The sequence below is a fragment of the Tamandua tetradactyla genome, chromosome 13 (assembly GCF_023851605.1).
Source record: "Tamandua tetradactyla isolate mTamTet1 chromosome 13, mTamTet1.pri, whole genome shotgun sequence".
Classification (NCBI taxonomy): Eukaryota; Metazoa; Chordata; class Mammalia; order Pilosa; family Myrmecophagidae; genus Tamandua; species Tamandua tetradactyla.
The window spans coordinates 53,237,569-53,253,524 of NC_135339.1; the positions used below are offsets into that span (position 1 = coordinate 53,237,569).

Consider the following 15,956-nt stretch of genomic DNA (forward strand, 5'->3'; position numbering starts at 1 on the left):
AATCATAATGTAAGTGACCAACGTTTCCTCCTCCAAAAGAGTTGTAACATATTTAAAACTATGTCTTTTAAGTCTCAATTTTTATAGGTCAGTAATATTTTCTTTAGACAATGAAACAGTACCAAAATAATCTATAATACTTAAGTTAAATATTTTATCTTTGCAAAGACTTATACCTAATATAACCAAGGTTACAGAATTAACGAGGAACATCACATGCAAAAATTGTGTCAAACTTCAAAGTGTATAAATTAAAAATAAAATGATTCTACCTAGACAAAACAAGAAACAAAAAAATATTTTAAGCCAAGTTCTTTCTAAAATAATTCCCCAGTCACCATGAACTCAGAAAAACACCACACACTGCAAAATATTGCTGCCTCACACAGCATTAGAGGGAAAATACTCAAAATGTCTATTTTCTTCTTCCAATTTGTTACATTTTTCTCATAATCTATATTGTACCTAAGTTGTAAAACTATGACATTTACAATTTGCTTCTCTAAAATCTTATAAAAATAAACTATATAGGACATAGTCATATAGCACATGGAGAAACACTAGTTCTCGAGACGAGGCTACAGATTCTCATTCTCCATATAAATTTTCCAGATGAAAAGGAAAACTATTACTAGTTGAAGGTAACAGAGCTCACTTATCCAGGAAACCAAAGATTGTATAGGAAAAGTTTTATTACGTTTTCTAGCCTCAGTTATAGTAAAGCGTATAATGATGGTTTTGAAAAAGATGAAGGTGAACATCTAACAGATTTCAGTCATATCAGATATCAGTTCTCTTATGACTGGCTTATTTGACTTTAGGAGGCTGGGATTTGATTAGCAGCATAAACATATTTATTTAACAAGGAGCTTTGTTATAACCAAATTTTTCTTCTCCGAATGGGAAAACACTGTAATATAAATGGGAAATAAATGCTTAAATTATGCCTACAATAGTTGAAAACAAATTTAAATGGTTAATTCTTTCTCTATCCCAAATGAAGGTTTAGATATATACCTTTAGAAGTTTCCTGGCCACTTTGTGTTGGTACTGGACAAGTGACACAAGGAGTAAGATACGGGTCCACACAAAGTGAGCTACAGAGGTTTTTAATAATCTTTGAATTGGGACAGGGTGTCCTTGTTGTGCACTGCTGGAGTAGTTTAGCTATGCACTGAGCTGCATAGTTTTGCACTAGTGTATTCTCTTCCTTTTTAATCGTCTCCATTAATGGTTTTATGATAGGATTTAATTTCTCTGGAAGCTGCTGCAAACTCACAACTGCACATGCTGCAAAAGTATGCACTCTCAACTGCAACACTTGCCACTCCTGGTTGGTCTCTGTAACTGTCATTTGGACCTGCTGTCGTTTACCATCTAACTGCTGTAACACTTGAGGATTTAAATCGAAAGATGATGTGACTTCATTAAAAACGGTAGTAACCTATTAAAAAAAATAAATTAAAAATCATTAATGTTATATCACCTTAAAAAAGACTGTAAATTCTTAAAGGACAGATAGCAAGCTTTCTGTTTTGACGGAAGTTCCATAATATTTAGTATTATTTTAGTACTCACTAAACAAATATCTAAAACTTCTCAACTAAACTTTATTTTAATCTTACTTAACATTAGCATTATATTCTTCAAGAAAGATGTATTTTCTTGAAAATAACAAAATTACCTATCCTTTAAATATATCTAATCAGTTTGAGGGAAAATCATACTCAATATCCACATAGGACTTTGGTGAAATGAGAAAAATATGAGCACATACAGGAGTTATTAATTAAGAAGACCAAAATTCACAAACTTCCTTTTAGGGAACAGAAAGAGTATTTCCAATTCAAAAACTTTTAGGGTAGCTGTTGCTAAGTGGCTAGGTGCTGCTATTAGATTATTCTGATTCCTTTTTTGACCTCCCTCATGGTGGAAATGCCAGGTAATCAGAGGGAAGGGGGAGAAAAGATGTGAAAGTCATTAACTCTTTAATTTCCAAGAGCTGTCTAGATTACACGGCTATACTTTATAAGCCCTGTAAAAGACAGCTCAACTCATCTTTTAAAACAGCTTTATTGAGATATAATTCACTTCACATACAATTCATCCATTTAAAGTATATCATTCAGTGGTTTTTAATATATTTATAGAATTGTGCAACTATCACAACTCTAGAGCATTTTCATCATGCTAAAAATGAACCCATACTCATTAGCAGTCATTCCTCATTCACACCCCACTCCCAGCACTGTGCAACCTATCTACATTGCCTTTATATATTTGCTTATTGTGGACTTTCATATGAATAAAAACATACACTATGTCCTCTTTTCTGATGTTATAGCATGTTATCAGTATTTCATTCCTTTTTGATGAATATCATTACATAGATGGACATGCCACATTCTATGTATCAGCTGACAAATTCTTGGGTTGTTTCTATTTTTGGCTATTATAAATAAGGTTGTTTTGAACATTTATGTACAAGTTTTGTGGGGTGTACATTTTACAATTCATTGTTAAATCACCATTTAAAGATTCTGTAATGGCCTACATAACAAGACTAATCTTGTTTGACAGGTAATCATCAAGAGTCTTCTTAAACAGATCTAGTCTCTTTTATCTATGGTATGGACAGATGAGTAAAAAATATGATAAAAAACAACAAATAATAGGGGGCACAAAGGTTAAAATAAATCGAGTAGACTGAAATACTAGTGGTCAACTAGAGAGAGGGGTAAAGAATATGGCATGTATTAGATTTTTCTTTTTTATTTCTTTTGCTAGAGAGAGGCAAATGTTCAAAAAATGATCATGGTGATGAATACACAACTAAGTGATGATACTGTGAGCCACTGATTGTACACTATGTACAGACTGTTTGTATGTAAAGAATATATTTGTTGTTTACAATTAAAAACATAAACAAAAACAGATCCAGACTGATCAAAGTGGGTCAGAAAGCTTGTAATAATGGAGAATCTAATTTTTAAGATTTACAAACTAACAATTCCATTATGGACAACACTGATAATTCTGGCCTTTTATTATAAAAAACACGACAGGCATATTAAGTATTCTTTCATCACTATAAAATACCAAAGACTTTAAATTGAACTGTACCTGTTTGACCTTTTTTTTTTTTTTTTTTTACATGGACAGGCACTGGGAATCAATCCCGGATCTCCTGCATAACAGGTGAGAACTCTGCCTGCTGAGCCACCAGGGCTCACCCCTTTTTTTCTACATGGGCAGGTACCTTTTTGATCTCTCATCACAAAAGAAGAGGACCAGACACCACTTCTACCTTGTGTGATTTATTGTGTTTTTGTCTTTTACATATTTGAGCTCTGCATAAAATTTATTGAAACAGGGTTTCACTAAAATTTTGAAATCATACTTAATATACCATACTTCTGTCAATTTTCAGTCATTCTAGGCAATGAGGAAAAGCTTTCCAATTACCCCCATATTAATTAATTAGCTCATTCAACCAATATTTATCGAGCACTTACTAAAAGATAAATAAGACTAAATGTCTTAACATACTCAAAAAATGCAGAAACTAATGTGGGAGATATATATAAGCAAACAATTAAGATGATGTAACCTATAAATAACAAAAGTATAAGGTGCAGTGAGAGCACAGAGAATGGAAAGGTTGCTTAACCTTAGGGGAACAGCGGAGGCTTGCCAGAGAATGTTAAACTTGTATTGGGTTTTTAAGAATGGGTAAGTCAAAGATTACAGGGACACCTTAGCAAGTAGACAAAGTGAGTTAGGGAGTAGAAAGCAAGGTGTTGTTCAAGAAACAGAAAGCAGTTTGTCACGGCCCTATTATAGGGTTCAAATGGAAGAAGGTTAAGAAACTGGGGATGGGGATAGACAGTTGGGGGTAGGGAGTTCCTGGAGAAGGAAATACTTGGAAACTACATATCCAATAAGGGTTTAATCCAGAAAACAAAAAGAACTCCTCCAACTGAAAAGCTAATAGACAACTTAATTTAAAAAAAGATCGACTTGAATAGCCATTTCTTCAAAAGAAGATATACAAATAGCCAAAAAGAACATGAAAAGATGTTCAACATCATTAGCCATTAGGGAAATGCAAATTGAAATCATAACAAGATACCATTTAACACCCACTATAATGGCTACAATTTAAAAAATAGAAAAAAACAATGTTTGTAAAGAATGTGGCGAAATAGGAACACTTATTCATCTCAGTGGTAAGGTAAAATGATACAGCCACTATGAAAAACAGTTTACCTGTTCCTCAGAAGGTTAAGTACAGAACCACCATATGATCTGGCAATACCACTTCCAGGTGTATACCCCAAAGAACTGAAAGCAGGGACTCAGATATTTGCACACCAATGCTCACAGTGACAATATTCACAACTGCCAAAAGATGTAAACAACCAAAGCATCTATCAGCAGATGAATGGATAAACAAAATGTGGTATATATATACAATGGAATATTATTCAGCCATAGGAAGTAATGAAGCTCTGATATATGTATCAATTAAGGACGAACCTTGAAGACATTACGTTGAGTGAAATAAGCCAAAAAGTAGAATTCAGTTACTAGTGGCCAGGGTGAGGGTAAAGAATGGAGAACTAATGATTAATTGATACAGACTTTCTGTTTGGGGTGATGGAAAGTTTTCGCAATCGATGGTAGTGATGGTAGCATAACACTGTGAATGTAATTAATACTGCTGAATTATATTATTTGTACATAGTTAAAAGGGGAAATTTTAGGTTGTATATATATTACTACGAAAACAATGGGAAAAAAACCATAGGAATGTACAATAGATACAGTTAACCCTAATGTAAACCACAGACTGCAATTAACAATTATAATAATATTCTTTCATCAATTTTAACACAAAGGTACTACACAAATGCAAAGTGTTAATAATAGGGGGTGTGTATGGGAATTATTATTTTCTGCATGATTTTTCTGTAAACCTACAATTTCTCTAATAAAAAAATATTTCAAAAGAAAAGTTCCCAGAAATAGTAAAAAGGGAACTCAGATCATAAAGAAAAATTGAGAGATTTAATTACAGGTAGGAAAAAAGGGGGGCAATGAGAAGGAAAAAATAAAGAATAACAACAATCACAGGTAAGAAAAACAAAAAATTTCAAGTATATTATTTTTCACTTAGAAAGGGGAATAAGAAATGAAGATTGCTATTTCACAGGGACTAACGCAAGTCATTCAGTTTCTAATCTTATAACTCAAAAAAAGGAAGAACTGTCTAACATTACATGACCTCAGAAGCTTACAATGCTACAGTAATGAAGACACTGTTACTGGCACAAGGAGAGACAAAGAGATTGAACTTAATAGAGTGACTAAATATAGATCCACACTTACACTGTCAACTGAGTTTTGACAAAGGTGCTAAAGCAATCCAATGGATAAAGCAAAGTCTTTCAAAAAGTGATGCTAGAAATCTTGTATCTATATGAAAACAAACATAATTTAACCTTTACTGGACACTGTACACAAAAGTTAATTTAAGATGAGAAGTATAACAAATATGGTTTCAGTGGCTGAGAGAGTTTGTTTAAACAGAATTGAGAGGCTACTCTGGAGGTCACTCTTAACACAAGCTTCAGTTAGATATTGCTACCTACCATAACTTGTCAAACCCCATCAAAATCATTCCAGCCAATCATAAAAAACACCTAGAGCATTATATAAGATTCTACAAAGGTTCCATGCACTAGAGCAACTTTCCAGAAAACTACAACCTCCAGATGGGTCCCTGGACCAGATAAGTCCTGAAATGCAGAGGGGCCAGCCTTTTCAGAACATCAAATAGTTCCATCCCCCTATCCCATATTATCGACAGCCCCTTCCAACATGAAAAAGTTAGAATGGGTATAGCCCAAATACCTCTAAAGAGTGGAGAAAGATCAAAGGTGATGGTGGAGTTATACAGAGAAGATAGGGTTTAACAAATTAATATGAATGCTGAATCATTATATTCATATTTCTTTTAATCTCCAGTATCTTAGAGTAGCTAGAAGTAAAAACCTAATATGGTGGAATTGTAACCCATACCAAATTCTAAAATCTGTTTTACAACTAATTGTGCTGTGCTTTGAAATTTACTGCTTTTTTGTATTTATGCTATTTTTCACAAAAAGAAAAAAAATATTTCTTCTAGCCTCCAGTGCCTTGGAGCAGCTAGAAGGAAAAATCTGAAATAATGGAATGGTAATTCATAGCAAACTCTGAAATCTGTTCTGTAGCTACTTGATGAAGTGTACTTTCAAAATTACTGCTTTTTCTCTGTATATATGTTATATTTAACAACAAAAAAAATTTTAAGTTAATTTAAGATGGATGAAAGACCTAAACATAAAAACTAAAACTAAAAAACTTTACAAGAAAACATATGCGAATAACCTGAACCACTTAGTGGTTGGCAAAGGTTCCTTAATCAGAATTTGAATAGCCAATTCAGAAAACAAGATGTACAAACGGCCAATAAGACATAAATAAACGTGTTCAACATCTTGAGTCATGAGAGAAATGCAAACCAAAACCACAGTGACAGGGAGTGAGAGGGTAATTCAGTGGTAGAATTCTTGTCTGCCATGCAGGAGACCAGGGTTCAATTCCCAGCCCATGCACTTACCAAAAACAAACAAACAAAAATTAAACAAAAAATGATGCTACAATAATAGGATACTCACATGGAAAACGACTGAAATGTGACTCCCACCATATAGCATATGAAAAAACAAACAAACAAAAAACCCACAGTGACACTATTACACACCACCAGAATGGCTAAAATGAAGAAGACTGAGAACATCAAATTTGGTAATAAAGTGGAACAACCAGAACTCTCTTATAATGCTAGTTGGAGGGCAAAATTATAAAACAATTTGGGAAAAGGTCTGCAGTTCTTTAAAAATACTACACACACACCTTTCTTATGACTTGGCAACCTCAGTCTAAGATTTACTCAAGAGAAATGAAAATATATGTCTACAAAAAGATTAGAACAAGAATCTTTATAGCAGTTTTATTCATAATAGCCCCAAATTTGGAACAATCCAAGCATCCACTAATAGAAGAATGGCTTAAACTAATTGTGGTATATTCATACAATGGAATAAAACTCAGCAATATAAAAGTATGAATTACTGATAAATCCAAAGACATGGATGAATCTCAAAAATATGCTGGGAAAAATCCTTCCACTAAAAAGCACATAGTATATGAGTCCATTTATATGAAATTCTAAAACAGGCAAAACTAATCTATGGTTGAGGTAAAATAAAAAATGGTTACTCTGAGGTAGGGAGAGGGAGACATTGATTGGGAAGAGGTGATGGTAATGTCCTATATTTTGATAAGGGTATGGGTTTCATGAGTATATTCATCTGTCAAAACTCATCAAATGCTCCACTGAAGACTTGGACACTTCATGGTATATAAATTTTACCTCAAAAAAGAACAAAAAACAAATACTGAACTCTAGTTAATAATATACATATTGCACTGCTCAAGAGTGAAGTGCACTGATGTCTGCAACTTAGAAATGTATCAAAAAAGTAAGGTGAATTGATGGTGGATAGAGGGGTAAAGATGAATATACACATAAAGTAAATTTAGTAAAATGTTACCTGTAGAATTGATTTGGTGGATATATATTCATTATATGTGTGTGTGTATATATATATTCATTAGTGTAATTGTTTCACCACTTCTGTCTGGTATATTTCCATTATAAAATGTTGGGGGTTGTTTAAGGAGAGTAAGAGTCTATAAATACTTTATACCTTAAGTAGATTAATTGTTTGGTTCAATTTCTTACTTTTTATTTATTAAATATGTATAATTCATAAAATTCTAAAAGAGTTTTATGAAAGTTGCTTACCATAACTACATTTCTATCAAATTCTTTTTATATTTCTAAAATTTTTAAACATATATTTAGCAACTATGATTCTGGTACATACACTTTTATGACTGTCAAATTTTTTACCACAGATTATGTTCTTTATCACACATCATGTCATTCTTCATCGCTTTTAGTGACTTTAACCACTAATTGTATCATGTCTGATATTACTGCCATTTGACTTTTTTGTAGTTGCATTTTCTTGGTATTTCTTGGCCCATCAATATATTTGCAAGCTTCTTAAAAAAAAATGTTGTGGATAGGGAAGAGAAGAAAGAAATACTCAAGAATTACTGAAGCAATGTTTTCTATACTCTGCCACTCTTAAGACTAAGAAATGATGAAAAAAAAATGTAATAACTTTTCCTAATTAAGGTATATTAGTTTGTCAGAATTTGAGGGGAAAAAAATATTCCTCCGCTATTCTTTTATTTCAGGAATCAATACAATGAAATAACCTTTCTAACGGATAAGAATGAAAGGCTACCAAGCCACAAACAGACTCAACAAATTAGTATGATTTTCTGGTAAAGATGACAGGACAAATCTCTAATTTTATTTTATAATTTATCTAAAATTAGCAAAGTCACTTCTTTACTCACCAGGTCATTAGCTTGATCTATTGTGAAAACACTGTGGTTTACTCTACTACCAACTTCAACATGTGCATCAGCTAATGATGAAATAAGCTGTTTACATTCATTCTGCATTCGTGTGAATGGAACGGCAATTTCATCATAATATAAATGTTCTGAAAGGATATCAAGTAAACGTGGCTGCACAGCTAGGGTAACAGCTTTACACTCCTAAAATATAACAGACAACAAATATTCAGGAAAAACATATAAATATAATTTTATTGATGCAAAAATCTTCAGTTGCAGACTGTCAACTTCTAAATTCCCATTAAACTTGAATCTGTCTTCTGTACTCTCCCAGAACAAAACAGTTACAAAAAGAAAAATGGTATTACACCAAACTACTCTAAAACTTTAATATGGATGACTATAGAACATGCACATGGAACTATTACAAGTCCATTAAATTTTCTACCCAATTATTCTCACTTTACTCTGAAATAATTTATAGCACAGATTTTAAAGTACGAAACTGTAAAAACATCAGTCAGAAAAGAACTCTTAGCATGCACTAAAAATGTTATTTAACAAAACTCATTATTTAACAGTTGAGTCCATAGCTTCACATGCCATACTGCAGAAATGGATATATAATTTAAAAGCTACTCACCTGCCCCCAAATTTAACTAACCCTTCTCCCTCTCTCTGGTTGCTGCCTGCCCCAACCAGAGGGGGAATGGCCTCAGTGGTGAGCCATGAGGGGTTCTGTGAGATCTGGGTGATCAGCCTGGGCTTCACAGAGTAAGTCCAGAGAAGCTCTGTGAGGGTCCAGAAACCGAACTGTCAACACTTGCTGCTGAGTCTGAGAGGCACAAAAACACAGCATCACTGCCTCTCCAGCACACCGAGTCCTGCCTAAAATCAGATAGATGAGCCTTGCTTCTTTCCAGAGGCAAAACTGGGGTCTCAGTTACAACAGAGCATGGCTCAATTATTTTTAGACACAGTTTTGACATACTGCTAAGAGGCAGTAATAGGCAACTCTCACAGCACACAGCAAGTGCAGACAGTTAAATTTCCAGAATTCCAGCCAATGGAATAAACAAAGCCTGCAGGAAGTTTCTTTGATTTACAGAAGCAAGTCTTATACAAAACTATACATCTTATTTTAGAAGTTAGTGGGCTACAAGGGAATGGCTTATTTGGAAACATGAAGATTTTGAATTAAATGTGGACATTTTATTCTTCCTGTGACCAAAACTTCTATCCTTGCTACTACTGACACAAATGGGCCCCTGATATTCAAAGCCTCTTTTGTAGTTTTTAGTGGCATGTGAGAGATACACAGGAATGAATGAACAATAGTTTCTGGACTATCACCATTTATACATGTTTTTAATAGTGACATTTTTTAACAGACCACAGGATTAGGCCAATTATTAAGTATGGGCATAACTAGTCTCAGGTTTGCAAATGAGGGTTCTATGAAAAAAAAGGTCTAGGGTTAAAGGTAAATAGGAGAGAGACAATGTTTCAATATAATTTGAAATATTTTTTCTATAATCGTTGAAATTTAGAGAGAAAAATTTCACCTTTCTGTTGTAAAATACAATGCAAATAATTCTAACTGCTAATAGAAACTGGTTTACTAAATTTATCTTCATTACTTTTTGAGCAAAATCCTACCTTTTGTAAAGCAGCCCATTCACAGATTACCAAAGCAACACTAATCCTCTGTAAGGCAGATTTGGAGTTCAAATGGAAGAGTAGTAACTGGCCAAGGGATTCAGCTGGTTTTATTTCTTGGGTTACTATGTTTACACCTGGATCACAAATACAGCAACAAAGTGCTCCTAACAGCCTAAGAGGGAGAAAAAAGAGAGTTACTATAAGAATTAATTGGCAGTATTAATTTCAATAATCAAACTACATGATGGTATACTTCCAATGGTTTTATGATGTTGGAATATAGCTCAATAAAACTGCACTAAAAAATTAATTGAAGTAAAATTACCCCTACTAAAGTCTTAACTTTTCAAAGAAACATATAACTCCTACCTTCATAAAAACATATAAAACCTCAAAAAAGTGTTCTTAACTTCTTGTTCTTTAAATTCTTTCTTACTCTGTAACTAGTATGATGGAGAAAGGACTGATACACATATTAGAGGAATCATATGATAATATGGCCTTTGAAGGCTAAATATGTGAATTTATGATACCCAACACATGGTGTATATTTACTTGGCTGCCATCATTCTGGCCCGCATAACCACAAAATCTCTGGTGGCTGGGTCTTCCATGATGGTGTCTGCACCTGCAATATACTCTTGAAGTACTTCTTTACTTTGACTTTGGCCTTGGCGTACCTTGCCACCTGTTTTTTCCTAGGTGGAAAGAGGGAAAAATAAAATCCCAATTATCAAATATTAATCATTCAAATTTAATAGATGACTAAAAATACTATAAATTGTTATAATTCCAGTAAAATACAGTCTTTTCACAAAATTTCAATGATAAAAATTACTATGCATTTTGTCAAGTACCTAACAAAATAGTAACTTCCCTTAATTATGTTAAAATAATGAAATCATTTATAAATAAATACACTGTTCTTATAGAGTTACCATACTGACAATTACAAGCCGAAACATACAAATACACTATAATACTCTACATTTACCTTGGCTCTAGCTTTTACTTCCAGCAACATATTTAAATCAATAGGTAAATGAGATGGCTGCATCATCAAGCAGAGCCAAGCACCCATCCACGGGCAAGCAGCTGCTACCACATATTGTACCGAAGCCTTGCTCAATAGTTCCATCCACACCTACACAGGAAAAGGGAAACATGAAAATGGAATTTTTCTAATAAATCCTAATAAAACCTAACACTTATTTTTAGAGATTAAAAAAATAATAAGAGGGAAATAGCATTGACAATTTTAAATTTCAATATTGAGGTAGGCTTATTTTTAAATCTGTAATTTTTAATGGGTTTATCACTTTAAAAAGTGAACTAGGAATACAAAGAATCTTCCTCAATATTTCATGAAAACCATTTAAGATGAAAAATGCCCATAAAAATAATTTTGAATTGTTAAATATCAATAACCACTGAAATCCTTACATATAAGACTGAATAGCAAAGCAGTCTGATATTCAACACACATGTCAACATATAATAGCTCCTGATAAATATGTCCTCTACTAAATTTAGAGATGGTAATATCCTATATAAACTAAGAGCAGATAAGTCTTGATTCATAATCTTACTCAATAAAGTTCTTTTCTTGTTGCCAAACATTAAATGGGCTAGGACCAAAACACAGAAATAAAACCAGTGTTAATGCAAGTTTGTTGATGAGCCACCTCACAGGTCAACAATTCAAAACTAACAGATTCTAAAAAGCACAACAGTGACATTTCCTCTATAAATGCTACTCAATAGCAAATAGCTCTTAAAAGATTCCAAGACATTATGGTCCATCTTGCCTAAAAAGGTAGGCATCAAAATATGAAAATCATACTCTATATACCACTGACAGACCCCAAAGGATCAATAAGCATACTAGATAGATAGCAAAATGAACAGAGAAAAAGCAGTCTTTCCTTCATTTTATTTTTTGTACTGAAAGTATCAGAAAGTACTTATAACACTTGTGTGATAGGTCATAGGGTAGGAAAAGCATGACCAATCAGGACTTAAATATTATATTCTATAAAAGCCTATTCTCTCATCTCGTTCTTATAGATAGCCCACATTTTCCAAATCTCTTAGGTGATTAATCATTTCCTAAAACCCATGACCAGCAGGACAGCAATTATGAAAACTGTCTTTTAAAAATCTGCAAAGCTACCGTTTTGGTATGTACCTTATGAATGAGGTCCAGAATGTCCTGGCTGCTTTCTAAAACGCAAAACTGAAAAATGTGTCGCAGCATATCAGGTAGGATAGGTATGAGCCAAGATGAAGAATTCTGAAAACAAAAACAGAATCAAAGCTATAACAAATTTCTTGGATGTCAGCTTAACCCAACATATTATAAGCAAAATAATAGAAATATAACCATGAAAAAATTTCATGGCTTTATCAAAAAGGTTCAACTAGTGATAAATTTTTACAACAATTTATAGTAATAAGTACCATACTTATTATTCCAATGGTTTGGAGAAATTAAACAGCATATAATGACAGTGGAGTTGAAGAAATCTGATTATGACTAACATCATTGAATTTTGCCTCAACTAAGTTCCATCTTCCATAGGGAACCAAGATCTAAAAAGCACTATCTCCTTGGTTATGTTATAATTATTATCTTGCTAGTAAAATCTGGAAAAGAATCAGATTGTCACTGCTGTACTGAGTAATCAGAGTTAGGCCCTATGTGCTCACCAGTAACATACGTTATGAATTATAAAATGACATCCAACCTAGAAAATTCTATTTTGCGCTCACTACAAAATTAAGGCAAATCCTGACCAAAAGTGGGGAAAGAGGTGTAGGTAAGGTGTCAGTGGCTGAGAAAGTTCAAATAGAGTTTTTGGACTACAATGGAGGTCACTATTAGACGTGTTTCATTTAGACATTGCTACCTATCATAATTTGCCAAACCCCAACCAAAAACATTCCTGCCAATCCTAAAGAATACCTAGGACATTATATAAGATTCTACAAAGGTTCTATGCACTAGGGTAACTCTTCAAAACCTAAAACCTCCAGATGGGTCCCTGATCCAGATAAGCCCTGAAATGCAGAGGGGCCAACCCTTCCAGAACATCAACTAGTTCTATCTCCCTATCTCATATTATTGACACCCCTTTCAAACATGAAAAAGCCAGACTGGACATAGTCCAAATATTCCTAAAGAGTAGGAGAAACATCAAAGGTAATGGTGGAGTTATACAGAGAAGATCAGGTTTAACAAATGAGTTTGAGTGCTGAATCATTATACTGGTATTTCTTTTAGCCTCCAGTACCTTAGAGCAGATAGAAATAAAAAACTAAAGTTGTGGAATTGTAAAAAATAAATAAATAAATAAAGGTAAATGTTCTTAATCTATTTTGGGTCAGGAATTCTTTGAAAATCTTATGAAAGCTATAAACACACTTTTTCTTAGAAAAATGCACATGTATACATACTTAGGTATAATATTTTACTTCCAGTTCCAGGTTGCTCAGGGATCTCATTAAACCCCAGGTTGAGAACCCCATTCTAAGGGATTTCTCAATAATTTAATGGCCCACCTAAATCAAGCAACAAAATAGGCAAAGTCTAGAAAGCTTTAATGTCTGTTTATTATTCGTCTAACAGTGTAAATCAAATACAGAAAAATTTCCACTCCAGATGGTTTACTTCACTAAGTCTACAATAACTATAACCTCAACCTCTACAACTCTATAGCCAATTCATATTTTAAGCATTTTTTAAAAATTATTTTTGTTTGCGCTAAATCATTTACATTCTATTAGCACCTTTATGCTAATGTTAAAATATATTTTACAGTCCCTAACTTTTCATAATGAGGCTCAGAAGTGGGGGTTAGGTTGGGAGTTATTCAGGGAAATCAGTGACAGTTAGTGTGTGTCAGGGATGGGATAGTCTCCTCCTAACTGCTTTATTCAGATTGTTGTGACTTCCTATGCTCTGCCTTACTGAAACTCAGACTGAGGATAGCTAATGATGAGCGGACACAAGAGTATCATCTAAAACTTCCAGCTATATATGCTTCTTCATACTCTGCCCTTCAGCCAGACCAGTTTCCTTGCACTTCCTCTGAAGTCTTGCCATGCTCTCTCCTACATCCAGACATGCACTGTTCTTTCCTCTGAACTGGGATTTTTAAATCCTACTCATCCTTCAGCCTTCAGCTTAAACTTCATTTCTAACAGGATGCCTACCACTGACCATCACCCACCACCTAGCAAGGATCCAACAGCACCTTCTATTTTTCTTGTCTTTTTTAGTTTCCTGTTTCTTCAGTTTCCAGCTTTAAGCTCTACAGAAGGTCAGGGATGCAGTATTTAGAAAATACTAATTGGCACCTTAGGTAGACTAAGTTCTTGTGTGTATCCTTTTGCTAATGCCCCTTTTTTATCTTCCCACAAGCATTCTCATAAAACAGGTACATGTGGAAAAGAGCAATGATATGATATAATCATTATTACAAATACCTGATTCCTTCCTGCAGCTATTTCATTATAATTTCTAGTAGCATTTCAAATGTTCTTGGGTGACAGGGAAGGAAAATGAGACAGAAGCTAGGACTCACTGATGTATCACATTGAGTCTTTTCACTAATTTGCTCCAAAACCTTATCTTGTCCCACTACCAACAAAATACCCCTCCATATTTAGATAAGTCACTCAATTCACTTATGAGTCATTCCAAAATTTCAGGTACCAATGCATTTGGCATTGACTTTTATCTGAAGGGCAAGCTTAGTCATTAGCATAAAAGATATACATGAGGCTGAGTAGGAATCTGAAGCATACTTAATCTAGGATGTAAGAAAATTTAATCTATACATATGTAGAGAAGGGTATACAGAGCAAAAGAATTGATTTGACTAAAACTTCGACTTTAGATACCATTAGCACAGAATGGTAAAGTTGACCCAGTCAGAACATGGCAAAATAGAATATCAATGTCTAGGAATATATTTTTCTAGATCCTGGTGTTCAGTTCTGGCTACAATAGTTTGTGGTTATCAAGACTGGTTATTTCAGTAGTCACTGATACAGACATTCATAGCATATAAACACAGTTATAGGCTAAACAGACAGTACAGAAAGGAAAACAAGTGGTAAATTCCCTCACTTTGATTGCCAAGCTACTTGTTTAGCAAAAAGGTTACACCTTGATTATAAGTCAATACCAAATGAAACTAGTTTGGTTTTCTTAAGAGTTACTATTTCATGCCATCCAGGAAGTCAAACTAGTCATACTTTCACATGTTCACGTTATCATTAAAAAAAGGCAAAGCAATTAAACAACTTATTTTCTCAGATACCATAGTATGCTGCAGTCAAGTATAATGGAAACAACATTTCACAAATAACTGTATTAACTCTCCATTTAAGGATATTTAGAGGTATGCCTGCCTGCACTTGCATCCTTACAACAGGATACATTTTATGCATAAGTTCAACATCCTTAAGTCTCCTGATTTTATAAAGCAAGACAAAACAAAACAAAAATTACTTACGATAATCAAAAGGATATTTTCAGGGGAGCAGAAGCATTATTCATTATAAGACATTGAGGCATTAAGCTACAGGCAAGTCTAGCCTCCCCAGTAATTTCTCACTGGAATTACTGAATTGGAAAGTTAGAAACTAAAGTCAGAACACTAATAATATTTCAGAGTTGAAGTTCATTTTTTCACTTTGTTCCTAAGCTGGTTTTATATTCAGATGTGGGAAAGCAATTCAGC

The 15,956-nt window shown here is 33.6% G+C and overlaps 1 protein-coding gene across 2 annotated transcripts in view; it reads right to left on the reverse strand.

Moving 5' to 3' along the window:
• Positions 1 to 15,956, reverse strand: part of BTAF1 (B-TFIID TATA-box binding protein associated factor 1) — a 145,727-nt gene that overhangs the window by 60,351 nt on the left and 69,420 nt on the right. For both annotated transcript variants that reach the window (XM_077125429.1, XM_077125430.1), the window contains 6 exons: positions 12,395 to 12,499; positions 11,201 to 11,350; positions 10,762 to 10,904; positions 10,204 to 10,378; positions 8,542 to 8,745; positions 1,018 to 1,444 (listed from right to left, as the gene is read on the reverse strand). In XM_077125429.1, coding sequence (XP_076981544.1) covers positions 1,018 to 1,444; positions 8,542 to 8,745; positions 10,204 to 10,378; positions 10,762 to 10,904; positions 11,201 to 11,350; positions 12,395 to 12,499 — 1,204 coding nt within the window. The remainder of the gene's footprint in view (positions 1 to 1,017; positions 1,445 to 8,541; positions 8,746 to 10,203; positions 10,379 to 10,761; positions 10,905 to 11,200; positions 11,351 to 12,394; positions 12,500 to 15,956) is intronic.